Source organism: Dermacentor silvarum, chromosome 11 (genome assembly GCF_013339745.2).
Source record: "Dermacentor silvarum isolate Dsil-2018 chromosome 11, BIME_Dsil_1.4, whole genome shotgun sequence".
In the NCBI taxonomy this organism is placed as follows: domain Eukaryota; kingdom Metazoa; phylum Arthropoda; class Arachnida; order Ixodida; family Ixodidae; genus Dermacentor; species Dermacentor silvarum.
Window position 1 is genome coordinate 30,447,012 of NC_051164.1, and position 27,566 is coordinate 30,474,577.

Genomic DNA, 27,566 nt, shown 5'->3' on the forward strand with positions numbered 1-27,566 from the left:
AATCTTGCTAATAGTATAATATTTTTATATGGAGGATTCGTCTCAATAGATTTCATTAACAAAAATAAAACAACGTTACTCAGAGCCAAAAAGTTAGCGTAGCTTGCACTGGAGGCTCAATGCTAAAGAGGCAGCGGAGCTGATGGAAACCTAGCTGGTCCTGGCTTTTGGGCTAGGCTGAGCACTACCAAGTCATCCCCAGCATTTTCCGGAATTTATTGATTATTGATCGATTACCGATTAGCTATTCATTGGCTATCGACGACTGCCTAAGCTTAAATATTCCCAACCATGCTTAGCTTGACTTAGCCAGGCTCAGCTTCGCTAGTCCACAGGGTTATGTGCCATTGCCCTTGGACCCTTTCTGCACTACCGCCAGGACCGGCCCACATTTTTTTTTGTCTCCGCCGGACGGACTAACGGCCGGCTTAAACAGCTCCGCTGTTAAAATAAAATAACGAAGAGTGGAAATCGGGCGCCGACTGTCGCCGAATTTCTGTTTATTGGGCGCCAACGGTCGGGTGCGACGTCCCGGGCTCCTAGCCCCCCCCCTGGCTACGGGCCTGTGAGAAAGTACCCTTTCCGCTAACTTTATGGCCGAGAGGTTGCGACTATGCTTGACGCCATTCTGCTTCCCGAAACGTGCGGAATGTTCCATACCGATGCTGCAATTTTCGTCTTGCACCCCTATGAGGCCCGGGCAGTTGCACTATGGTGTCTTCTGTGTAGCCAAACATCTACAATATGCGCCACAGAAAGGTTACGTACAACGCTGGCGACAAAGTGTGGGTTTGGACATCTGTCCGAAAGCACGGTCGTTCGAAAAAGCTATTACGTCGGTACTACGGTCCGTACACAGTTGTACGGCGACTCAGCGACGTTACCTACGAGGTTATTCCAGAAGGCACATTAAGACGCTCCTGTCCTTAGCCCCAATCTGAAGCCTATCATTCGCGTCGCCACACTGAAACGTTACTTCTCGCGCTGTGAACCACCGCTTGAGTGAGAAAACTGAATTCTTCTTTGGGCACGTCACTCTGCAACCATTTTTTTACAGCAATGGTGCACATGCTTCTTTTTCTGGCGTACATGTGATCTATCACGCTAGTTTCATTTGTTTAGTCCTAATTTTCTTCTGTTTGTTTTAATTAAAAGCTTCGTTTGAACGATACTTCCTTGGGACAGACCGTCAATGCCACCGGTGAGCCTCTTTGCTAGGACATCGGCCGTTTGGAGAAAAGAAGAGGAGGACATTTTTGAGTTGGTGTTAGTAAAGACGTTGGTTCCGGGTGGTCAACACACGGCTCCTTGGCGTGGCCTCTGGGATAAGCCCAGGTCCCACGTACGCTTACTATTGGTAATAGTGTTTGAAAAAAAAAAAAACTCTGCGTAGCAATGACGAGTTGTGAGCATGCGGGTGCCAGCGCATACTGCAGCCGTTTCACGTAGCTGCTTCTGCAAGCGTCTACTGTGTAGCGTAGATAGCAAAGCCGCCGCGAGGTGCCACAATGAGCCGGCTCACCGCCGAGACGTTCGGACAATCGCGTGCTTCAATTGGTCTCTGTTATAGGAACGTGGTCTCTGGCGCGTGGCGAGGCGAGCCAGAACGAGCGCTCTGAAAAACCTCGGAGGCATAGTGTTGAGATTTGCGTCATAACAAGAACCACCAGATGCACGCATCGTATGCTTAAGCGTTGTTTAAGGGCTGCTGATAAAACTTTACAATTACGTACCAGCCCTTCGGCTTCGCTAAGTGTGGTTCAGTTGTATATACCACTAACTTATAAAAAAACATTCACAGGGTCTCTTATACATAAGTGCCGAAGCAATAAAGACGGACACATGACGTACACATCCCTCGTAATTTGCTTAGTGTACTTCGCCCTCATCCTCTTAATCATCCCTCTTAGTCATCTTAATCATCTTAGTCGTCCCTCTTAATTCCAAAGGCCGAAGGTTCAACTCCCACCTAAGGTTGTGTGTTCGAGTGCCTTAATTACCTCTATTTTATTTACTCGCGCCTGAATTACCATCGCCTTAATTACCACCAAAAGTGGTTGGTTCAGTTCCTACCAAAGGTCTAGGGTTCGATCCCACCGAAGGCCGAGGATTCGACTGGCACCAAAGGTCGAGGGTTCGTTGCCTTTTGCACCTTTCGAGTCGCCGACGCGTTTTCGTGCAAGGTCGACTGACTAATGAGACATATGTCTTTTGCCTTATTAATACACCATGTGAAACTTCGTTGCAGTTGGCCCTTAAACGTTGGTCTTTTACAGCTTCATTCTTGGGAATAAACTGCGACGCTCATCTCCTGGAATTTAGCAACGAAGGAATAGGCTTCGAGCTATCGGTCCTAGTAGTCGAAGGCTTGCTCTTCCTGGCGATTATGACCTTCCTGACGTCGGGATACCCGGGTTTCGGGGACTCTTTCGCGCCCAAGGAGTTTCCCGCCGAGGAAGACGTCGAGGAGGAGAAGAAGCGGGTCAACGCTGCGCGCCAGCAGGAAGGGCTCGCAGGCCACTCGCTCCTCGCGTGGAGTCTGCACAAGCGCTTCGGTCAAGTCCACGCCGTCCGGGGCGTCTACATGGCACTGCGGCCTTCCGAGTGTTTCGGCCTGCTAGGCGTGAACGGTGCCGGCAAGACCACCACGTTTCAGATGCTGGCCGCGCTCACCAGTGTCTCGTACGGCGACGCTTGCACGGCCGTGGCCAAGCTCAGCGGAAACGTTCGTAAGGTGAGTGGGTGCTTGAAATATAGTTTTAGGGCGTTTGTAAATAGATTGCCATTTGCGGAAGGCCGGTTTACCGGAGAGGTATGCGGCAGCAGCAAATCTTGTAGCGATACCTGATGACGCAGTCTTATCAGAGAGCATCGCAAGGCTAATACTGTAGTGACTTGCATATACGACTTCACCTGCTGGTTTAAAGCGTAGGTGGCGCGATAATTTTATGATTTTCCTTCCACGGGAACATGACGCGACACCAAGCAATTTTCATTAGCATTGTAATCATTCAGAACTGCACGAGTTTTGAATGACCGCTACCAGCTTGCACCGCTACCAGCTTTGCGACTGACGTTCACGGCTCCGGTAACGCAGTAATTTGCAAACGGTAAAACATTTATGGACAAAGTAAAGCTTTCCGTTATCGTTATAGTGAAATGTCGTTAAATTGAGAGCTCTAAAAGAAAATTTCCTCGCAGGTGCGCGCTAATCTATTCTCCGTGTAGGTGGTGTCCAAATCCATGCCTCAGTGCCGATTCCCCCTAGAAACAAAAACAGATCTCGTAGGCTTTGCTTTTGCGGACTGCATGCACCGGGATTTATTGCGGAACCAGAATGGCGTCCTGGCTGCAAAGGTTTATGGAAAATTTGGCAAGTCGCACAAGACTACACCGGCGCGCCCTGGGGTGACGATGATTAGATGAGACGGAACATCAGGACGTTCTGGTGCACATCGGTGCGATTTGCGGAATTAGCCATCAGACACCGCCGCCTGTCGGCCTAACCTAGGTAGTACAAAAGAGATCCAAGACGATAAAAGCGGTTTAAAGAAGACACCAGTGAGAAAACTTCGTTTGTAAAACGTCGTATATGTTTGCTAATGTCCGCTTAATTACTTTTTTTGAGGCGATCTATAACAGGTCTTAAAGACGTATTCGAAAAGGTCGTCTAGAAATAGGATTGGGAAAGACACAAATAATCCCTTTGCCGAAGCTATTCATATCCAATTCCTAAACGTTTTTAAGACGTTATCAAAAAGCTGCTCTAGAGATGGTCTTGAAAAGTTTACGATAATCTGAAGCTAATTTTCGAGGGTTCCAGATTAGTCGCAGCGTTCGTGTCGATTGGAACAGAGATCCTGGCACAGTGCCAAGTATTGTTACCTATTGACGCCGACGCATCGTCTACCAAGTCACACGAAAATGAACATGTCCACGAAAATGAATGCAAAATACCGCCTTAGGTATATAGCAACAATGTTCACAACTAAAATGGGAATGACATTGCGCTAACAAAAAATGACCCTGTCTGGACAAGCGTCCAGGCCAGGACTTTTGCGCCAAGCGCGCATGAAATGAGGACAATATGACAAAGCAAAACATTATTGAAAAGTAATACTTGTGCACGATTTGAGGCAAAATGTATAAGAAATGCAAAGTAAATCGAATTAAAAGTACCGCAACAATGACTAATGCTCGCAGAAACAATTCTTAATGAACTAGAAACTGATAACCAATGACTAGAACAAACAAACAAAATTAGTGAAGTTTCCTCTTTAGCAAAGTAAAGCAAAGTAAAGCTCAGATGAGCAGACTACAGTTGTTTCGAAATTGATATCACAGCAACTGCAAGGAGCAGACTGAGAAACGAGAGATTTACTCGCATGGTAGCTGCCTACAAGCAATGTTACCGATGATATAGAAGCTTGAAAAGAACACAAAAAGGAATAACGCCGCATGTCATCAAAAACAAACACCAGGAACATGTTGAAGTAAAACATGTTGCCTTTGAGATACATAAAATAATGTAATGGGGTGGGAATTAAACAACCATAAAACCAAAAAAATCAACAATCAAGGGAAAATAGTATGGAATACCCAAACGGGGAAATCAGTGTCACAAGTGAGCACCACTGTTATGCAGTGTATGATGAGACTGAGTAATGCTACATAAATTAACTAATCTTAGCATTCTAGTACACGAGAAATGAATGTATAAGATTCATATTAGACACTTATATAAACCTGGCTATGAACTGGAATGCGCTGGAAGCTGCATTTAGTTAACCGAGGAAGTAATTTTTTGGTTTGTCTGAAAAACATTGTTGAAAAGGCACATATGTACCACTCTGAAAAAAAAAAAAAAAAACAGGCATAAGGTCGCAATGAATCATCTGCCAACCAGTGAATACGTTTTTACACTGCCATGTTACACTTTGCACACATCTCCAGTTTCCTAAAGTAAAAAAACACTCTGAATGACAAAAAGCTTTTACACATGTAATACCGAGAAAACGCTTCACCAGTTGACCCTCTAGCAGCCATCGTCATCTTCCTCGGCCGCTTTTTATGCAGGGTGTTTCACGTTACTTGGGCCAAACTTTCAACTATGCGAATACCTCGTAGCTGGACAGAACCAAGACAATGTTTGTCGTCGCTTGGAGATACTCAGATTATTTTTTTTCATTCCACCTAATTAGATAATTTGCCTAAATTAAATTATCAACTTTAAAATTATTATAATTGTGTCAATGAGAAAGTTGTAGAGCAATATAAAATACTCCCGATACAGTTTTCTGTTGCTCAATAGGTGTTGTTGTTGTTGTTGTTCAGTTTATTGTCCTTAAAGACCCCCGGAGGGGGTATTACATAAGGGGTGGGTTTAACATAGGTTCCACATTTTGTACACATCATTAATTATATGCAAAGGGATCAATCACACGCTGTTTGAACAAAGACGGGCAAGTGATGTGCTGCATAAAAGTGTTTTTCCGACCGTGAAACAGGTCCGCGAATACACGCAAAGTGCCTCGAGCGGCCAGTCGCGCGCAAATGTTCTTGGTTTTGTCCAGCTACCTAGCATTTGCACATTTTTGAAGTGTGGCTAAAGTTAAGTGAAATAGCCCGTGTATTGCAACACCGTAGAGGCTTGGGCTAGTCGGTGTATACTCGACAGATGAACAGCGCGAAAAGATGAAGGACAAGAGCAGGAACACACACCAGTGCTGATGTGTGTTCCCCTTCTTGTCCTTCGTCTTTTCGCGCTGTTTCCCTGTCGAGACTGTATATGGCGCGCTCTGGCGCACGTCTCGTGCTGCAAGCTTAAAAAAAAGGAAGAATAAGAGTTTCTTCTGCTTCTGCCATTGGTCCGAACGGTTGTCAGGTGTTTTACTCAGGGTGAAGCTGCCGATCTTCGAGGTGCGACAGCGGAACCGTCGTTGCTTGCTACAGCAGCTCTTGCTGAATTGTCAGCGATGCGGTCGGCCAGCTCGGCATGACCAGCCGCGGTGGCTCAGTCAGCTAAGGAGTTGCGCTGCTGAGCACGAGATCGCGGGATCAAATCTCGGCCGTGGCGGCCGTATTTTGATGGAGGCGAAATGGAAAAAGCCTGTGTGCTTGCGTTGTGCACGATTAAGAACCAGCGGTCAAAATTAATCTGGAGCCCTCCACTACGGCGTGCCTCATAATCAGAACTGGTTTTGGCACGTAAAACCCCAGAAAGAAGGCCAGCTCGGCGTGATTGTCGCGGGACATGTCTTCTTGTGTGGTAGCCAAGGCGACCACCAGATTCTGCGGTAGGCGCTGAAGAAACAGTTCACGCAGCAGCGGGATGTTTGCGTCCAGCCTAAAGTCACTAAGAAGCCGCCGCATACGACGTAGATGTTCCGACGCTCGACGAACTCCTCTTCGTTGAGAAGCTTCTGAATTCGCCTGCGCGCAGACACGGACTTGCGATCCTGCATAGTCGATTTGAAGTGGTCATAGGAGGTGGTGTCGTGGGATGAGTCCACAACTTCTTGGAACTCCTCAAGCACCTCTGTCTGTAGAGAGCACCGAGACAGCACGGAGAAACCACGCGCGCTGCTGGGTAATGCGCCGAAGGTCGAAGATGGCCTCCACCTGAGTAAATCAGGTTGCAGGATTTTGTGGGCAAAACGACGGCAGGTGGATCTCCAACGTGGCGTGGCCCTCTGCGCTGGTTATCGGTCTCTCGTTGGCGGGCTTGTCCATGACGTGGTGCTCGCCGTACGATTACGTCCGGGTCACCACGTTACAGCGACCGACGTTAGGTCCACTACAACAATGTGTGTCAGCGAGCGAAAGATCTGAGAACTGTTCGGACTTGAAGAGAAATGCGAAATGAGTGACGCGCGAAAGTAGGTCACCTAGGTGAAGGGAGAGCGTTGGGTAGGGGGCTTCGCCTCGACGGAGCAGATACGGCGACGCGACGCCGCGTGTAGGCGCCGTTCTCCGGTTCCTTGTGTTATGCGCGCCATAGAGAAAGAAATTCAACAAGAGGGGACATTCGGCGAAGACTGGCAACAGGGAATACATCACGGTAGTATTAATGCCTTGCGTTACCTGCCGCCAGCAGTTTTTGCAAGTTGACAGTGTCGCAGTGTTGACAGTGACAGCGAGCAAGTTGACGGTGTTTTATTTTTCTATTCTTGCCCGCTGAAACTGAAATGTTTTGCGTATAAACGAACTTGTACTTTGCCACTTATTTACCTTGCGTTACCTAGCAATAAGCTAACGGCACGCCAGACGCGCCAGATGCATGCGTCATGGGCCAGACACGCCGCCGAAGCGAGCAAGGCCGTCTACGCATGCGAGCGTTCGCTTGCTTGGTGACCAGTCTCTCTATCTCGCTTCTTTTTTTTTTTTTTTGGGGGGGGGGGGGGAGGTGTAGTTTTGTAGTTTTTTGGGGGGAGGGGTGTGGCTTTCGGCGTATTCTTGCATTTTTTTCTGCACTTCGACACGGCCACACTGCACTACTAGACTAGGAATAATGAGAAATTTGCTTTGACAGGCTGCACTGCATTTCAAGCAATTAGGCTTACGGCACGGTACCGCTACGTTGTGACGCAGTTAGCAAACAGCAGCTCGGCCGTCGCGGCCAGTTAGTTTGGGGTGTACTGAATCGTACTGGGACATGTTTGCGACGCTTTCTATGGGTACCAAGATTAATGTGACTTATTTTAGCAGTTATTGGTGGGCACGCCCGCCGCACCCGGCTTTGCGACGCAGTTAGCGAAAAGCAGCTCGGCCCTGTGACGCCGTTAGTTTCGCGCATGCTGAGTCTTACTAGAACAAGTTCGAGAGGCTTTCTGTGACGCCCAACATTATTGTAATTGTGTCGTTACTTTTTGGGTCACTTTTGACCACGCTCGTCACGCTGGCGTTGTGACGCAGTTAGCGAAAAACCGCTCGGTCATATTGACCAAGTTAGTTTGGCGTGTACTGAATCTTAGTAGGAAAGCTTGTGACGCTTTTTATGGACACGCAACAACGTATGCCTTCTTTCGGTGCTCACGCTTGTCGAAAACGCGACGAGCAATTGCCAAGAGTGATAACGCGGGAATGTGCTGCTTGCGCACGCAGAACGCGCAAAACATAACGCCGAGGAGCTCAAAAACCAGCAACTTCGAACACGAAAATTCTGTCTTCCGAACGACTGAAAACAGACCTTGCATTCATGAGTGCGACTAGAAGGCATTCTGCGAGTGTCTAGCATGGTCTGGCAAGGTCGATCGACATAGGTCGCGAAGCTTCGGGCGAAAAGCGGTTCCGAACCAATTGTCACCGACATCAGCAAGGGTGGTTATGGGAGCAGCGATTGAAGTGCGACTATATTTGGAGGGAATAAACACCGGGAAAGGAAAAAAAAAGCGTTTTTTAATTAAAGCGACACGCAGTTAGATTCATTCAACGAAAATAAAATTCCTAATCCATTTTACATACGCATGGCGAGAAAAGAAGATACAACTCTATTTTACTTGATAATTATCAATAAATACCTTTTTTTCAACGTCCACCGCGAGAGTGCCCATTGATAGCGGCGGGCGTTGGCGCCGCTATCACTTGCAATCAATGCAGCTCTTGGAGTGCGTGCACGGAAAGGCGCGCTCGTAAAATTCACCTGTTACAATACGCCCACCTCACATGTTGTGTTGTTTTGCATGTCGACGTTGGTCTGAATTAGGTGACGCGGGTAGTTTTATTGTTTCTTAACCTGTGCAGTCAAAAGTAGTGAGTTGCGACCGTCAGGTACTTGTTTACTGTAGTTTTTTTTTTTTTTTTCGGGCGACAGCGCTGGCCGACGGGCTTGGCGTCCGACGAAAGGACGAGCACTCTACGCAATCTACGCCTAAAGCGTTTGTCGGCCTCCAAAGAAAGTATGTTCTGTGCAGCGATGCGATTTCGACACTCGTACAGCTGACCTTTTCCTGTATCGCATTCCGCGCTGGAAGCTCGGAACGCCCATCAAGTCGAATGGCGTGGCATTTGAATATACAGTTCTAATGGCAGGCTTCCGAAAACAAATTTCGCGCCTATGAGAACAAAATGACGTCACTTCTGTTTTTAACGGGTATGACGTCAAATATTTTTTTCTTCCGCCGGAAGTGTTCCCTCCTCACAGAGATGGCGCTAAGCCCCGTGATCCGCCGATAAGCCGCCATGTTTTGAACGTATGGGCTTCTATGGAAGCTTCGCTACCAGGTGTATTTATCTTGGGTCTGGCTTGGAGCCCTTTATCATGGCAACCTCTGTGTACAGCAGCAGCGGAACAAGATTAGCACAAGTGACCGATCACCCGATCAGATAAGTTGCGGCATGCGACATTGTTTTTCCTTAGCACGCAGAAAGCGATTGTGCCAGGCAACCCCTCTTTGAAACATGAATCATGTGGCACTTCAGATACCAATGCGCACCGGAACAAGAGCACCGCGTACCGCAATTTCCCTACTCCGGTCATCGGCTACTTGTGCTACTCTTTTTCAGCGCAGCTGTGCGTATGGCGTGCCATCACGTTGTCTGAGGCCAAGTTGTTTTGGAAACGCGCAGTCGACCCTGTATTTGTGCTCTTACAATGCAGGAAGTAATGCCCCGGAATGGGGGAATGCTTGGAAATCAGGGCCCGAATTAACAAAAAACTTCTTACGCTAGAATGTTTCCTTAGCAAGAATTTTAAGGAATTCGGACGTCAGAGATATCATTAGCGAAGACGGCAAGCCAACGGAAAAGCGAACTTACGAAAGAAAAGCTTTGTGAATCTGGCCCCAGATGTTTTCTTGATATTTTATGGTAGTGTTTGAAATGAGTTTACCACGCCATGTATGTAAGAACGAATTACTCTTGTTGGTAATGCCGCCCATTCACCACTTTCGCACGTTTCGCGTCTACACGCAGTATTCCTATAAGGTCTAAATACCCAAATGACACATGATTGTAATTGATTTTTTTGAGCTGATGCCGTCCGCTTGGAGCTTCATACGGGAGCTACTGCTGCTTACCTGGTGCCAGAACATTGGATGAATGCACAAAAAAACCCCCAAACAAGTATTTATACAGAGCAAAACATTTGCTCATTTCACAAGGCGTCTTGCGTCTACTTTATGAAATTGCACGTTGCACAGATTAGATGGAGGCTTGTAAAGATCGCTCGCAATCATTTTCACTAAATAGTGAAACGATTGCGCAGCAAGACTGCGCGCGGTTGAGCAGCACAAGCGAAAACCAAATGCCGCGCCGATCAGCGCAGCCGGCGTAACGCATACCAACTAGCGTTGAAAACGTGCGCGCACAAAACCGAAACCGAAACTGTGGTTCAAGTTTTCACATCAGCCGCTGGGTGCGCTACAGTCAACTCGGCCCCTGGCTCTATGGCTGTGTTCCAATGCTCGCCTAAGACGGCAAAGTAGACGGTTAAGTGGACAGTGGCCATCTTAAGTCTCGTTCCAATTCTCACGAAGGCGTCAAAGTAGACAGCTTCGCGAAGACAGCATCGAAGTCAGAAATTATGTAGGCCAATGTCCAGTCCAAACAAGATGGCGGCTGAGCAGGATGCTTGCAAAGCCGACAGGAAAGTCGTCTGCCTAGAAGAAAACGTAGACGTGCTTTCCTACGCCCTTAATATAAGTCACATCGTGTTTTTCATAGGTTCGCAGGCGCAAGGACTTAAAATATAGAAATAAAGCGTACTTTTCATAACTTTTTCTTGTCGCCGCGAGGTGGCATCGCAGACGCGTCTTCCATAGTTTTCCATACCTCATCCAGACGGTTCGAAACGCATTCCATTACATGGCCTCGAAGCTGTCTTGTCTGTCTCCTTAGCTGTCTACGTAGACAGTCTCCGATGACGGCCAGAATTGGAACACGCCCTGTGAGAGTGTCCGCTCTTGTTGAATGTCGTTCTCTGTGTGCGCGCGTTAGCTGTACGCACAAGCTCTCGCCTGCGCCTGTGTTCTAACTGAAGTTGCGTCGTCCCGCCGATAGGTACCCGCTGCCGTCAGCGGGCCGATGGACGCGCGCTGTTGCCACTTTTTCAGGTCAATCGCGTCTCGCAGGCAAGGCGAGAAGTGTCCCTACCTAAAAAGTACATATCTTACACCGTGCCCTGACATCGTCCTAGGCTCCGTGTTGTTCTGACCAGCACGGTGAGAAGCTGGGCCTGTTGGCGACTATTGCGGTCGTTCTGCCGGTTCGGCTGCGGTTCTGGCACAGCCGCCAGCAGCTTTCTGATAGCGTCTCTGTGACATTGAATCAGGTTGCCCTTGGGAGTGAATATGATGCACTGATGTCATGCTAGCCGCCATGTTTGAGGAACAGCATGGTGTGCACGCAGCTTCGCACACCACCACCACCACCACCACCACCACCACCACCACCACCACCACCACCACCACCACCACCACCACCACCACCACCACCATCATCATCATCATCATCATCATCATCATCATCATCATCATCATCATCATCATCATCATCAGCCTATATTTTATGTCCACTGCAGGACGAAGGCCTCTCTCTGTGTAATTGGAGATCGCAGGGAAAGGCCTTCGTCCTGCAGTGGACATAAAATATAGGCTGATGATGATGATGATGATGATGGTGTGCGAAGCTGCGTTTGCGACGTCACGTGCGAGCTATATCTACAACTTCTAATAAAGTGAACGTGTCGACTAGTTGGTTGAACATGTTGAACTATTGGCAAAAGCGCCAAAGACGAGGACACAGAAGAGGCGCACAACAACCACATGTAGCGCTACAACTCCACTGTCTTAGACGCATACGTCCGTTGTAAGATGAGCATACGTTTGAGAAGCATTTTAGCCAGTTTATAATTCTTTGTGTTCTTTTTTTAGCTGTTCCCGTCTCTAACGTGTTCGGTCTTGAGGGGGAAATAAATTTGTTTTTCCATGTACCCGCGCACCGCAGTGGCAGTCGCAGATTAGCTACTGCTTCCAGCTTGGTGGCCTCCTGGACAGGCTGAACGCGTACGAGTACCTGTACCTGGTCGGTCGGCTGCGAGGCATCCCTGAAAACGAGTTAAAGTCCATGGTCGACAGCGTCTTATCCGTCGTCGATCTCACAGAGCACGCCTCCAAGGAGTGCGGCGTGTACAGGTTCGCGCGCGACGATTGAAACCATGTTGCTGCCATTCTTACAACTAGGCTTGTGCCAGTAGCCATTTCGGAGAAAGAATAGACTGTAAATCGAATAGTGCCAAACGTGAATCAAATCGAATATCGAATACTTTTCGAATTGGTTTCTAATAGACAACTGTTCTCACAGTAAGTGTAAAACGATACTCACTGCCTAGTATTCTCTACATGAGTATTTTGCCGTTATGAGGCGTTATTAAAAGCGCGCGTGGAGCATAACGAACAAATAAGTAGTTTGGTAGCGGTGACAATAATCTTCGGAGGGTGCAAATCACGTGACTTGGTACTTCTTAGGCCCATAGTGTGTCCGCGAGAATGAATGGTATATAGTATTTCGCCCCAATTTTTCGCTTGAACTCTAGTTAACATGTATAGAAGTAATTCGCGCTAGGGCTCCAATTCTTTTTTTTATAAAGAAAGGTATCATTACTGAGTGTACAATAAATAAATACCGGATTACTTTGCAATTATGGTGACTCATCATAAAATGCAGAAAAGGTTATTCCACCACCTTGACTTGCTGTTAATGAAGTCTGCAGCCCCTTGGCATAAGATTACGTAAATTTCGTACATTTATCGACAGTCGATCATAATTCGAGACTGATGGGGTGACTGCAATAGTGACTATTGATTCCGAGACCAAATAGAATAGGATGCACTCGATTTCTGTTTAGAATGTTTCGAATATTCATAGACACGTATTTGCAACATTGCTTGCTGACCTTCACAATTTGGAGCATCCTATTACTAGGGATATTCAAATAGCAAAATTCGTAATCGAATACCATATATTTTCTCATTTCTCGTCCAAGAGTAAGACTAAGGTTGCGTTCTGCCCAATCGCTAAAAAGGAACACTCACGTGAAGGGATTAGAAAACTGGGCAAGTTTGTATAGGTTCATGGCCTATAATAAGACAGCGCATTGAAAGTGAAGACAAGGAATGCGTACACAATACTTGTGTTTGTGTATACGTCTTCCTTCGCCTTCATTTTCAGTGCGCTGTTTTTAACTAGCCATAAAGGCTTATTTACAATATTTGATGCATGCGATGCCGTTAAATATGAACTTTGGACCGAATGAGGACCTTATAAATTAAAAACAACAGGAAAAGTTGGGGGAACTCGTGCTCATTCTGCCAGGATACAGACCAATAGCAGCGGCATCACCATATAAGGAGGGAGTTGAGGAGCACTAAAGATAGCGCAGTTGTTGAGCTACTGGCGGGGGCTCGAACCCCAGACTTAGCCACAAGGTTAACAACATACATGGTGCGCCGTGACAATAGCAGTGGCATAAACAGCACGTGACTATACGCTTAATGAGGAAAGTATAATACCACAGTACTGTAAATCGTTTAGAACGGTGGCAAACATAGCGACGTTGTCCGAATAATAATTTGCCTCGCTAAAGGTGATGCGACCAATCCGTTATCTGTCTAATGTTGAGGCATCCTTATTGACTAGCTGGCAACTGTTCAACAGAATTTGAAAAATTGGCTCGTTAGCTCAGAATAGACAATAGTTATTTTATCGAGACCCAGCTTAGTTAGGTACATGTAGGCTGCTTCTGAGGTTGGTGAGCACTACGCCCCCTCTGCAAATGAATGAGTTCACCCGGTGCATTGTAAAGGGGACTCCGTCGCCAGCACCGTCTCTCCACTTTTTGAGTAGTACATAGTGGTAGGTGCCGCATTATTTAATGGCCGTCTCGCAACCTGCAACAATTCAATGTAACAATGTGATTTCTATCTCCCTCCCAGCGGCGGCAACCGCCGGAAGTTGTCCATCGGTGCCGCTCTGCTGGGCCTGCAGCCGTTCGTGTTTCTGGACGAGCCGTACGCGGGTGTGGACGTCGTCTCTCGCAACAAGATCTTTCGAGCCATCGCGGAGATTAAGAAGCGCTCGCAGACCACTTTCGTGCTTACGTCACACAAGTGAGTGCTGTCAACACGTGTCACGTGTGCGAAGTCATCGGACGACGAAGCCAATGGGAAAATGGCTGTATTCGAGCGGGGAAGAACCGAGGGCTTGATTTGTTAGCCACAGCCAAACGGAGCCAGTACAGAATGAAGTCGAGGTGTAAGCACAGAGGTAGCCGAGTTCTTTAACATCTTTTGATGCAATTATTCCTGTAGCAATATTAATGCCTTGCAGGGGATATCCGACATTGAGGAAATAAACATTTTTTTTAGAAATGTGAGTGTTAGAATTCTAATTACATAATTGGTCGACATGTATGTCGGACATCGTTAAGATTATTCCTGAAATTTCACAAAAGTTCATGTGTCGCAACATCCTGACGTTTGGAATCTCCGCTTTAATTTTGGAGCGTGCTGCCTAATGTGTATAACCTAAGGTATCTGTAAAGTGGTAGCGAAACGTTTATAGAAGCCCACACCTAGAAAATGGCGGCGTGTTGTAACTGTCGCTATCGGTTTGCTGGGAGGGCGGGGGCAACTTTTGTCGAGAAAATAATACAGAAAAAAGTATGACGTCAAACCCGGAAATGGAAGCGACGTCATGATTTTAAGCTGGTTAGGGCTAATGTTTCATTTCATTTAAGGTTCCCCATTTCGTCAGCTACACGCAGTTATCTTCTTTGAGATTTCAGCTCATCTCACCTGACGCGCTAGCGTGTTTTTAAACATATGAAGAGTCTCTATCCTAAGCTGAACATAGTTCGGCTTCTAATGACAGCGATTGCTTCTTATAGTTGCTTAAGAACGTGATAGATTAGAACGGGATTGAATTACACTGCCAGAGAGGTATGAAAAGGCACTTCATTTTATTTGCCTAGGATTACACACCCAATATGTATCACCAAATGGCGAAAATATGCTTCAAAGACGATAAAGTAGTATGTCCAACACACAGTCACAATATAGCAATGTATGCGACACCTAGCACTCACGATTTTGTGCCACGCCTTCTAATTATAACCAACAATTATCAGACAAGGCAACGTTGCACCCCCATCGTATAGTATTATTTAAAAAAAATTCAACCTACCTATTTTGCTGCCCGTAGTGTGCTCAGAGTTTATGTTACGTATAGTGAACAATGACGGTTCTGTTATGATTGGGTCGGCTCATGTGTGTGGTGCTCAGTAGAACTGGTACCGTGGTAAAGGCGTCGTATGTGTAGGTTTGCTTTAGTCTCCGTGTTTTGTGCCGCCGTGTTAGCTAGACCGTGCTCTCCCGGCTTTTGCTATGGCCAGGTAAAATTTAAAGAAGTAAAAAAAAAAAGTGGAATAAAGCGCGCGTACAACGCTGTACACACGTACCACACCACTGAGTCTGGGAGTATTCTTTCCGTCTTCTTTGGATACGTGATAACGTGCCATCACAGAGTGAAACCGCTGTGCTTTAGAATGTACGATAAACGTCTTGCAGGTCAGTGATAGTTGTGCAGCGTTCCCGCTTTTGACAGCGGAAGATTCATTCGTGGCAAGCAAAACAGCCGTGCGGAAGGATGGGAGAGAAGTGGTTGCTGTGAGTAATAAAGGCACGAACTTTGCTTACCGCAAACATCTTATCAGTGCGCCTTAGTGGCGCAGGGATTGAAGGTTAGCGAATGCGATGAAAGAGTGAACAAGGCTGGGCAGAAGAACGTACGCCTGCGCGCACATCAAACGGCTGATGGCTGATCGCACGTAGCGCGCTCTGTCAACGCGCTAGCCGCACTCATACACGCGTGTCTATTGTTCGGCACCACGCGGCGGCTACCACAGAACGACGGAAAAAAACGTCGTCGTACGCGGTGATAGGTTCTCGAGACGCCTAAATGTCCGGAGGTTGAAACATCATGAAGTCGTGCGAGGACATCCTTGCGCAGATGATGTGAAACGACGAGAATTTCCGCGCCGTTAGGGTGCGTGTTGCGCCTGTACAGAAGGCTGTCTTGATTCAAGAACATACTGACTGATGGGTCGGGACTGGCGGATCGAAGACGGCCAATTAGGGAGAGCAACGATGGATCACATGGCTTTTCGTCGGCCACATGCAGAAAGTCCCTGATGGACAAAACGCAGGCGTCAGCTTCACGTTCGGTGGAGCTGGGTGGGTCATCTTGGTGGCGTGATAAGCAAGCGGCGTCCTTGCGCAACTTTCAAGATTTGTAGACTACAGAAAACGGGTATTCCTGTAGTCGTAATGCCCAACGATTAAGCCTTCCCATGGGATCTTTAAGGAATGACAGCCAGCAGAGGGCATGATGATTTGTAACAACTGTGAAAGGGCGACCATATAAGTACGGTCAGAATTTAGGCATAGCCCAAACGAGAGCTAGGCGCTCCCACTGAGTAATCGAATAATTTTTTTTCCGATGGAGAAAGAAGACGGATCGCGTACGCTATGACACGACTTTCTGCACTCTGCATTTGAGCGAGGATAGCGCCAATGCCATGGCCACGTGCGTCAGTGCCAAGCTCTGTTATTGCGGCTGGGCCAAAATGAGCGAGCACTTGTAGTAATGTGAGGGCAGATATTCGCTGTATAAATGCAATCGCTTGTTCCGCACTCTAAGAAAAGGCAACATTCTTTGTGAGGAGGTCAGTAAGTGGCCGTGCAGTGTGCGCCCAGTTGATGACAAAGCGCCGCAATTAAGAGCAGAGCATAAGGAAACTGCCGACCTCTTGAGAAGAACGCGGCACCGGGAAGTCGCGCAGAGCACGAACTTTGTCAGGGTCTGGTTGGACACCGGTAGCGTCGACAAGGTAGCCAAGAAGTGCCATCTCATGACGCCCGAACGTGCACTTGGAAGAGTTCAGTTGGAGTCCACCGCGGCAAGAAGCGTCAAGAATGGCCGACGCAGGTGGGAGGTGGCTTTCGAACGAAGGTCAACCAAGTAAATCCACGTAGAAGCGTTTCCATCATGAGTTCAGAAGTTGGAGGAGCACTGCAGAATCCTAAAGGCATGACCTTAAAGCGGTCGAGGACGTCAGGGGTTGTAAATGCGGTCTTCTCGCGGTCGCAGTATTCGGAAGAAATTTGTCTGTATGTAGACCGTAGGTTGATCAATGAGAAATATTGGCACCATGGAGACAGTCGAGCGCATCATCAATTTGTGGAAGATAATAAACGTCCTTCTTAGTGATCGGATTGAGGTGGCAATAATAGATGGAAAATTGCCAGCTTTTCTCCTTCGTTTTAACAAGCCCGACAGGTGATTTCCAAGGGCTGCACTAGGAAGGCTCTATACCGCAAGCATTTTCTCTACTTCCTCCTGTATGACTTGGCATTCAGAATGAGACACTCGGCAAGGGCGTCGGTGAAGAGAATTGGTGTCACCAGCGTCAATCCACTCGATAGAATCGATAGAAAAAGCCCATCGACTTGGAAAATTTCGACTAGGAAAAACTCGACCCTTGATTGCAAGGTTTCGGTCACTGAAAGAAAAGCACTTGATTTTAAGAAAGGCCAAAAATTTGAAAGATACAGGTATCAGTATGTCGGAAGACTTTTCCGAGCCAGTGCGCAAGAGAAGGCGAAATTTGTGGCGGTTCGCTCAGGAACATAAAAGCACGGACGCACGTGTGCAACTAAAGCATGACATCCTTTACATAGACGGCATCAAGTGCATCTATGATGATCCTTCAGACAAGGTTGTGCCGTGCAAATGACCCAATAAATCCTTGTCGACTTCACTTTCTTTTTTGGTAGTCAACTGTAGGAGCATTAAAAACAAAGTTGATGTTTTGGATAATTTAGTGCGCATGGTCAAACCAAGTGTAATTATTGGTACCGAATCATGGCTCGATAAAGGCGTAGCGAGCTCTGAAGTATTTCCTGATAACTTTACATGTTATAGAAAGGATAGGAATTATCACGGAGGTGGTGTTTTTTATCTTGGTAGACCAGCGCATTCCTTCTACACGCATAAATGTTATAGATGATAAGAGTGAAGCAGTTTGGTGTCAGCTGAAACTCTCGAACGGCAAATCACTATCAGTCTGGTCCTTCTACCGGCCGCCAACTGGTTCAGCTAGAGAATTGTGTCATTTCACTGCTACAGCTACAAAAATTGCATCCGATTACGTCATTGTGGGTGGGGACTTTAATCTACCTGATCTCAACTGGAATGACCAACCGATATCCTCTGGAAGCTCCCCTAGTTTCAAATCGGAAATTGCTGATTTTATGAACCTCCTTTCATTAAGACAAACCGTGTTGAAACCTACGCGAGGAAGTCATATCCTAGATCTTTTTTTCACAAATATGCCAGAAATGGTCGAGAACACTGAAGTACTACCAGGGATAAGTGATCATGATGTCGTGCTATGCGAAATAAATATGAAACATGTAAGTGTTTACAGTGAGAAGAGTCGGTGCATGTACAATTACGCCAAGGCTGATATCCAAGCAATCAATACTTCACTGGAAGCATATTTCGTTGTGTTCGAAACGCTTGCGGATGAGTATTCAGTAGAAAACCTATGGGTTCTGTTTGAAGACAAAATTTTTGAGCTGCGAAACCGATTTGTGCCGTCATGGGTATTGACTAGAAGGCGTAATAGAAGTAAGCCATGGTACACTAAAGCACTGGATGTTTTAGTGAAGCGTAGACAAAGAATTTACCGTTCATTCAAACGAAACCCTTCAAAAGAGAACCTATGTAAACTAAAACTGGCAGCCCATGATGTGAACAATGCTACAGTCCAAACAAAAACAGCCTACTTTGAAACAATAGAAAGTAAAATAAAGCAAAATCCGAAAGAACTTTGGAAGCATATAAAACAAAATAAAAAAGACAACATTTCAATTCCAGCTTTGACCAGTGGCGATACTATCATTTGCAACGCCTCAGAAAAGGCTAAGTTGTTCAATATTTATTTTACATCAGTTTTCTCTACCCCAACAGATCCTCAGAAAGATCTTAAATTGTTGACACACGTATCCACACCCATGCCTAGTATAGTGATCGAATCTCGAGGCCTTGAATTACTACTTCGTGACTTAGATTGTACAAAGGCTGTGGGCCCTGTTTGTTTACCTAATTTTATATCGAAGTCTTGCTCTCATACAGTGTCTCTGTACTTGAAACTTATTTTTGAAAAATCCTTAGAACGCAGTTCTCTTCCAGCTGATTGGAAAATGGCATCGGTCGCTCCTATACATAAAACTGGCCCGCGCAATGTTATCAATAACTACCGTCCCATTTCACTCACTTCCGTGTGCAGTAAAGTTCTAGAACACGTTTTATATACCGCCATAGTCAAACATATAGACAGTAATTCTTTTTTTAACCCAAATCAGCACGGATTTAGACAGGGACTATCGTGCGTCACACAACTAGTAGAGTTCACACATATCTCAGCGTCAACACTGGACGACAAATCATCGGTCGACTGTATTTTTCTCGGCTTTCAAAAAGCGTTCGACATCGTCTCACATTACTTGCTACTGCAAAAACTAACCAGTTTTAATATTAATCCTCAAGTTATTGCGTGCATCGCTGAATATTTACGTAAGAGGCGACAATACGTAGTCGTAAACGGCGAACAATCTGCAATAATTGATGTTACGTCAGGGGTACCTCAGGGATTAGTTCTGGGGCCTCTTCTTTTCCTACTTTATATCCATGACATTAATGAAAACGCACAATCCCATATTAGGCTATTTGCAGATGACTGCATATTATACCGTAAGATTACCTCTGAAAATGACGGCTTCATAATTCAAAACGAATTATGTGCCATACACGCGTGGTGTGAGCGATGGGAAATGAAACTGAATCTTAAGAAAACGGTATGCATGAGGTTCTCCAGGAAGAAAAAACCTGGAAATTTTGAATACACAATAAACTGACCCGCCGCGGTGGCTTAGTCAGCTAAGGCGTTGCGCTGCTGAGCACGAGATCGCGGGATCGAATCCCGGCCGCGGCGGCCGCATTTCGATGGAGGCGAAATGCAAAAACGCCCGTGTGCTTGCGTTGTAGTGCACGTTAAAGATCCCCAGGTGGTCAAAATTAATCCGGAGCCCTCCACTACGGCGTGCCTCATAATCAGAACTGGTTTTGGCACGTAAAACCCCCAGAATCAATCAACAATAAACTGCTCTCCGGTGAAAACGGTATGTGAATATAAATACCTAGGCGTTTACTTTTGCCCCTCTTTATCAAGGAATCGGCATGTGGATTATACTGTTGGCAAAGCTTGCCGGAGCTTGGGATTTTTACGACGAAATACACGTGCGTTTCCACAACAAACCCGGGAAAAACCCGGGAGTTACTATATAAATCATAAGTTAGGTCAGCGCTGGAATACGCGTGCTCTGTGTGGGATCCTTTAACAGTAACTAACAAAGATAAGCTAGAAAAAGTTCAGTCCATGGCGGCAAGATATGTACTTGATATACCAATGTACGACAGGCAGTTCAGTGCAACGAAATCTAAGGCGATGCTAAAATGGGAATCTCTGCAGCACCGAAGAGCGTCATTTCGATTGAAGCTTTTACACAGCATATATCATTTTCATACTCGAATTCCCCGTGACGTATACATTAACCAGCCTCACTATACATCAGCACGCAAAGTTCATGGACATAAGATTAGAGAATACAAATGTAATACATCGGCCTTTAGCAGCTCTTTTTTCCCAAGAACCATCAGTCAGTGGAACCGACTACCTTCCTCAGTTGTAGAAATCTCGTGTACTAACAAGTTCTTTTCTTCATTAAAAACGATAAAATCTGGTGAACACTAACGCTTGATATATATCGCGGTTATGTCTAACAATCACCATGACCGATACAGAATCCTAGTTGCAAATGATATTCTTTTCTTTTAGTGCTGCTTTTTTGTTATACTGTACCCTTTATCACTACCGCGTGTTGATGCTATTCTTCGCTTGTTCTTTGCCTTTTTATTATGAATCTTTGCTATCATTGTGCTTTCTGTACTTTTTTTTTTCATGCGACATCTGCAATGCGCCTGTGTTCTACGTGGCTGTGTGCAATGCGGCCGTATGCTTTCGTGTCGACGTATAATAATCTATTGTTCATTTACACAAATTTCTGCAAACCTGCAATTTTTATTTTATGCTTGTTTTTCTTCTGTACCCCCCCCCCCCCCCCCCTCCCACTGTAATGCCTGAATGGGCGCTGTGGGTATTAAATAAATAAAAAAAAAATACGGCGGGATACGACATATGTTCGGCGCAGAGGACGATCCGCGACGTCGAAGATATAGAGATAGGATGCTAGCACAACACGAAGTACTTTGACTTTAGAAGGTCGCAAATCCGGAGATACCGTTTTGTGCAGTAATGCCTGAATCGGTGCTGTCATGGAAGGTAGGGCGGCAGGCGTAGCGTCACCACCGAAAGAAGAAATAGCACAATCCTTCAAGGGAGAAAGCAGCGTTGTAACGTTCCTCTAAAACAGGAACGAAAGTTCGTTCCTCGTTCTTTCCGAATCTTGGACCGAGTTCCCTTTACAAGTTACTTTAATGCGAAAAGAACGCGTTCCAGTTACACTTCTACATTGGAACGTGTTGTTACATTAACGCTACATTTGATCTTTAAAAATTAAAATATAGCGTTGGATAATCCTGCGGCGAAATAAAGTGAGCAATTTAAAAATCACATCGAACGTATTATACGAATCATATTGTACGAATTTGAACATCGCCGGAGGCAGATTATCCGGAGATAAAAAGAATTCAAAGAAGCGCTCGTAGACGATCTTTTTTTCGGGCACCACTGGACAACTTCCAAACATGTCGAACTGCCACTTTGGTGCTCGTCTTTTACAAGTGCAACACATGGCAATTTCTACTTCGGTCTTCAAATGCTCAGTCAGGATACTGCGCTTCAGATCCGCAAATAGAAAGTTACATGCACCAATATAATTAATTTTCTTGCACAAGAAACCGCATCGAAAGGAAGAATACATGGGCGTTTAATGAATGCTGATTCAATATTGCAGTATGAGTGGAGAAAGAGATATGTCCAGAATAGATATTCGTAATTTAGTAAAGACCCTTGTTTGAACTCGGTAAGAGTTACGTCTCGTTGTCAGCGTCCGACAAGCTGGCATGCAGGAATAAAACTACAGGAGGGAGCGTCACGTGACAACCTTGAAGCCTAGTCATAAACAAAGATATATAATGTAGAACTCATGAAAGAAAATGCACCATAGTCATGTGACATGCAAGCGTTAGTTCTTTGCGCCTCACGCGTTCGCCCATCCGCCCTGCATGATGTGCTGCGTACGTGCGTGCGTCTGTTCAGTGCCGTGGAACGTTTACAGAAGGAACGCCGTTCCCTCTGCCTTTCCTTCGTAAAACTGGTGACACAGACAGACAGAAAAACTTTATTTGTAGCAAGTGAGTTTGGACTCCCTTAAGTCCCTGGACCACCGCACGGTCCCACACTGCGTCGAGACGGTCATGATGAGTTACCGTTACAGCTCCCACCAACCCTAAAGGAACGGTGGCGTTCCTCCGTTCCTCCCAAGAGGAACTAGTTCCAGGAACGCCGTTCCGTACAACACTGGGAGAAAGCTGTGCGAGTAAGATCCCTTGAGGAAGAACTGGGGTGGAAGTAGAGCAGTTGAGGACAGGAAACAATGTTCTGTTGTTGGTAACAGCGGCAGTGGTGTGCGGAAGAGCGAGGCTGCTGGCGAGGATTGCATCAAAAAGCAGAACTACTGCATAGTCGCCGTTAGACAGTGAAGGGAAGCGCAATCTCTGACGACTGCTAACTACAGATGGTTTGAATTGACGTCATTCTGGCCACCATTTTGAGATACTAGCACATGGACAAGCTGCGCAAACAAGAAACGCGGCAGCACAACAACACGACTGGGGCGTCTAGCGCCAATAGACAAAACGATAGCAATAATGATTCGCTTATAAACGGCCACAGTCAAAAAGCTAAACAATGCGCCTGTGGTAGTGTACGTAGTTACGTCACCGTGGTCGCGATCTTCGGCTACAAGCACGGTGGAAAAATTCACCGACGATTACGATACTTCCTAATGCGAAATTTGAGCGCAGCTATATAGGTGTTCTCATTTCGCGATATATTGGCTGGCGCGGACAATCTGTCTCGTACGGCTCGCTGCAAACGCAGCGAAGTGTGGCGCGAGAAGCAGTGCGTGGGTGACGCGTGGGCGCGATTCACAGCAGCCGCCGCAGACAGACCTCCCAGACGACGCGCACTACTCTGACGCTATCTTGTAGCTATCGTCGCCGCAGTGCGCGTCTTGCGCGGCACTACGCTTTTGCACTGCGCGTTTCTTCTCACGCTTTCACCATACCCTCCTCCTTCCCTTTCCACCTCACGCTATCATCGCTCTCACCACTCATCCCCCGCTGGGCGCCGCGTTCGCACTCATCTTTCTCGCTCTCTCTTCCGCTGCGCTTGTTCACTCGGTTACACCGACGCTCACCACAGAAACGGGCGCCTAAGAGCTGCGGTCTAAAACTGCGTCACTGACGTCATGTGAACACTATGGATAGGCCGTAATATGAGATTTTGAAATCTGCAGGTATTGCACGCTGTCAGCTGGCGCAAGACAGGGGTAATTGAGGATCGCCGGTATATCTTTTGACATATTAGCTGATGATGACACACTGTGTACATGTGGTGGCCGTAGTGTTCCCTATGCATGCAAGCGCGAGAAAGTGGGCTCATACCGCCATTATATTACGTTGTCGTCACGCAGTTGTCATCAAGCCGTCGTGGTTGCTCCATTGTCAATTCGTTGTCATCATTCCAGCTTCGTCTTCCCGTTGTCACCAAGCAGCCGTCGTCATCCCACATGTTTGAGTCGTCGCTCGAACGTAGGCGATCACGAGTCAGTGCGTTGATGCCTGGATGCTGGCATGATTCGCATCATGTGCCTTCTGGCTCGAGTGCGGGTAACACGCGAGGCCCATGGCTGAGGTGCAGCATCGTTTGCCTCAGTCTGTGATGGCTCACCATAAACTCAAGAACCAAGTTGAAAACATTGAAACGCCAGTAACACACACACACACACACACACACACACACACACACACACACACACACACACACACACACACACACACACACACGCACGCACGCACGCACGCACGCACGCGCACGCGCACACACACACACACACACACACACACGCACGCACGCACGCACGCACGCGCACGCACACGCACGCACGCACGCACGCACGCACGCACGCACGCACACGCACGCACGCACGCACGCACGCACGCACGCACGCACGCACGCACGCACGCACGCACGCACGCACGCACGCACACACGCACACACGCACGCACACACACACACACACACACACACACACACACACACACACACACACACACACACACACACACACACACACACACACACACACACACACACACACAAACAAACAAACATGACTCAAATATTCAAATATTCATGACTGCATCTCACACTTTTCGGCAACTTCAGCTTATGTAACCGTAACGTTTACCTGCAATTGCTGGCGGCGAATGCTACACACGAAGGCGAGCTTTCTGGTTCTTCTTTTATATCCCCCGGGTGGCGGGATCCGCCGCTGCCGCGGACGCGTCAAGGTGAGCGCCATCTGGACGGCGTTGTAAGGAACTGAGCGGGGCACGCCGCTCCCACTAAGACACACCTCAAACGGCAGCCGGAAAAGGGGTTTGTGCTTGAGTTTCCGCGTAACCGAATTATGTTTTCGCGTATATTCAAATTAATATCCGATGCTATCATGTCTGGAGGTTGCGTGTATTCGTTGAGTTAAATCACGCCTATGTGCCGCGCAGAGCGCCAGCGTGGTTCGGGATGACTTTTCTCTAACGGACAACGACGCCGACAGCGACATCAGATTTTCTGCGACGCTGGGCTCTTAACGCTACCGCGTTAAACATTATGCCCTACTTCGGTTAAGCGCACCTAATAACGCATCTAAAGCGAACGAAATTGCTGTATCTCACACCACTCTCAATTACATAGAGCAAATATTCCTGTCGAACTTTTGCCAAACCCTTGTGAACATTTTACTATTTCGTTCAAGCTGTGACATATATTGGCAAGCGAACATTTTTATTAGCTTTCCTGGGACCGCGTTTCACAACCGAACCACTGTTAAAATTATCGCTCGTCGCAGGACGCGTCTTCGGGTATCGGAAATCTCTGGAATACTGTCGCTGATTATATAGCGAAATAACGTTGTCTGCAATCAGAATTTATGCACGACGCGAATAGTGGTATATATTCTAGAACGTGCGCGAGGACCAGTGATAACGATGGAATTTAGTACGACGGGCGATGCATATATTTGCGACGCGTGTCACCCATGTGTCAGGTTTCAGATTGTCGAAAATCGTGCTCGCCTCTTCCTTGTCCTTTGAATGTCATTTGTTTTCCTGGGCAGAAATTCGCGAAATAAAAACTTACCTTCTTACGTGGCGCCTTCGGCAGTCTTTAATTCTTCGCCATCATGGCAACGGGACAATATGTACCTTGTCCGCTTTAGATGATGTAGAAGGCGCAGTTTAATGAAGGGTGATATTATTTTTTGTTGCATAGTTTTGTTCGAACTTGATAATTCTGGGTAATGTTTCTAAACATAAAGTTTGAAGTTTTAAATTAAATTTCTGCTACCAACAGTCCCTAGAGTGTAACTATGTCTCTCAAATGCCATAAATTCCCTCAAATCTCATAAAACTGTAAAATAATTTTGCATTTTACATGTGTGTCAATAGCGAAAGTGGAGTAGGTCGCGATCTGAAGCTTTCCCTTAATTCTAGCACGTACACTTTTCATCTAATACTGTGCTTCTCGCGACTCTCGCGCATCTGCAGCATGGACGAATGCGAGTTTTCGTGCGACCGGATCACCATCATGGTCAGTGGCCAAATGACGTGTCTGGGCACGCTGCAGCGCCTGCGCGAAAAGTTCGGCCAGGGCTACCGACTCGAGTTCTTGCTCAAGCACACGGCGGCTGCAGACGCGCCCAAGCTCAAGCAAGCTGTGGCAGTACTCTTCCCCAAAGTTCAACTCAAGGACGACAACCAGGTACCCCGATTTTAATGCTATTACCGTTGTTTTGTAACTCCATCTTATTTGCGCAACTTACCTTTTATTGCGTTTACGTTCTCAGAGCACTTCAATAACTTTCTTGGTTCTAACTGTCGACCGATCTGCCATCGCTTGGCGTGTAGCATGAAGCAGCAGGTTGAGAGGTTCCTCGCTGCGAGTTTTCCTCTCTCCGTAATTCGGGCTGTTGCTGAAGCCAGATTGCGGAAAGTGCAGGGTCTTGCAGGCCAGAAGTCGGCGACACCAGAGCGAAGGAAGAAATGAGAAGTAATGTGATACATGCACAAAATATTCCACAAAATTAGGAAGGTGGCCGAGAGGCAAGTTGCACGTTTTGTATTGTCCGCACCTGTGCGCGAGAACTGCAAACGAAGGGAAAAAGAGAGGGGCTTGTAAAATTAACCACGTGAAATCCTTCATAGAGTGCAAGACTGCTGTTGTTTGCCGCATTCCGCTGGCATGTGGAAAAGTTTATATGGGACAGAGGGCTAGATGTGTTAATAAGCGCTTGCAAGAACATAACACATCCTTACGCGGGGGACCAGGGGAGGAGTCTGGCAGTTCATTGCCGCAGCTGCAAGAAATGCAAAAAACAAACAAAAACGAACTAAAAAAACTCTGCCGATGTTCGATCATGGCCAATTTTAAGAGGGAAACAACTAGATATGAGCGGGAAACCTTAGAAGCCTTTCACATCAGAAATTCGAAAGGTAACATGCCTACCTAGCTTCTAAGTAAAAGGTGATCAAACTAACATTTATGCACGTGTCTTAAGAGGAGTTGAAACTGCGCATGCGTGGGAGGTTTTGTGCGGCAATGTACATTCGAATGAACTGCAGTTGAAAGTACAGCGTCCGTCCGTGTCTAACGACTTTTCCTTGTGTATGCGTCCTTGTGTACTTGCTGGCACCACCCTTTTTCAAGTAAAAATATGTTACCTAATTTAGATTAACTAATTGGCTGTCATTGACTAAAGAAATTTGCCTTGCAAGTTTTCATCAAGATTTTGAACGACGTTCACTTGGTCATATTCGCGTTGAGTAGTCGGTGTTAATTTTTTTTGAAACATTGTGCTGGATAACGGGAACACCCTGTATAGGATCACATATGTGCCTTAGGAAATTATTTTACATCGTGGTTAGGAGGTTATCGTTTTCTTACGACGGCAATGGCAGCATTTCTGCTTTCTTTTTGTGCATGGTGCCCGCATGTGGTACGTTAACGGGTGTTTTTTTTTTTTCTCATCAGAACCTGCTTAGCTACCATCTGATGGAGCGAATTCCTTGGAGCGAGCTGTTCACCAAGGTGGGACAACTCCAGCAAGAATTCGCCCTTGAACATGTCCTGGTCGGGGAGAACA

At 46.7% G+C, this 27,566-nt stretch overlaps 1 protein-coding gene across 1 annotated transcript in view; it reads left to right on the forward strand.

The window, feature by feature from the left end:
- The window catches only part of LOC119432487 (ATP-binding cassette sub-family A member 17), a gene marked incomplete at its 3' end in the record, with an annotated part of 143,240 nt that extends 115,675 nt beyond the window's left edge, over positions 1–27,565 (forward strand). Inside the window, exons 14-18 of the mRNA XM_049658261.1 lie at positions 2,249–2,734; positions 11,944–12,131; positions 13,932–14,105; positions 25,972–26,185; positions 27,455–27,565. Coding sequence (XP_049514218.1) covers positions 2,249–2,734; positions 11,944–12,131; positions 13,932–14,105; positions 25,972–26,185; positions 27,455–27,565 — 1,173 coding nt within the window. The remainder of the gene's footprint in view (positions 1–2,248; positions 2,735–11,943; positions 12,132–13,931; positions 14,106–25,971; positions 26,186–27,454) is intronic.
- Position 27,566: the final 1 nt, after the last annotated feature.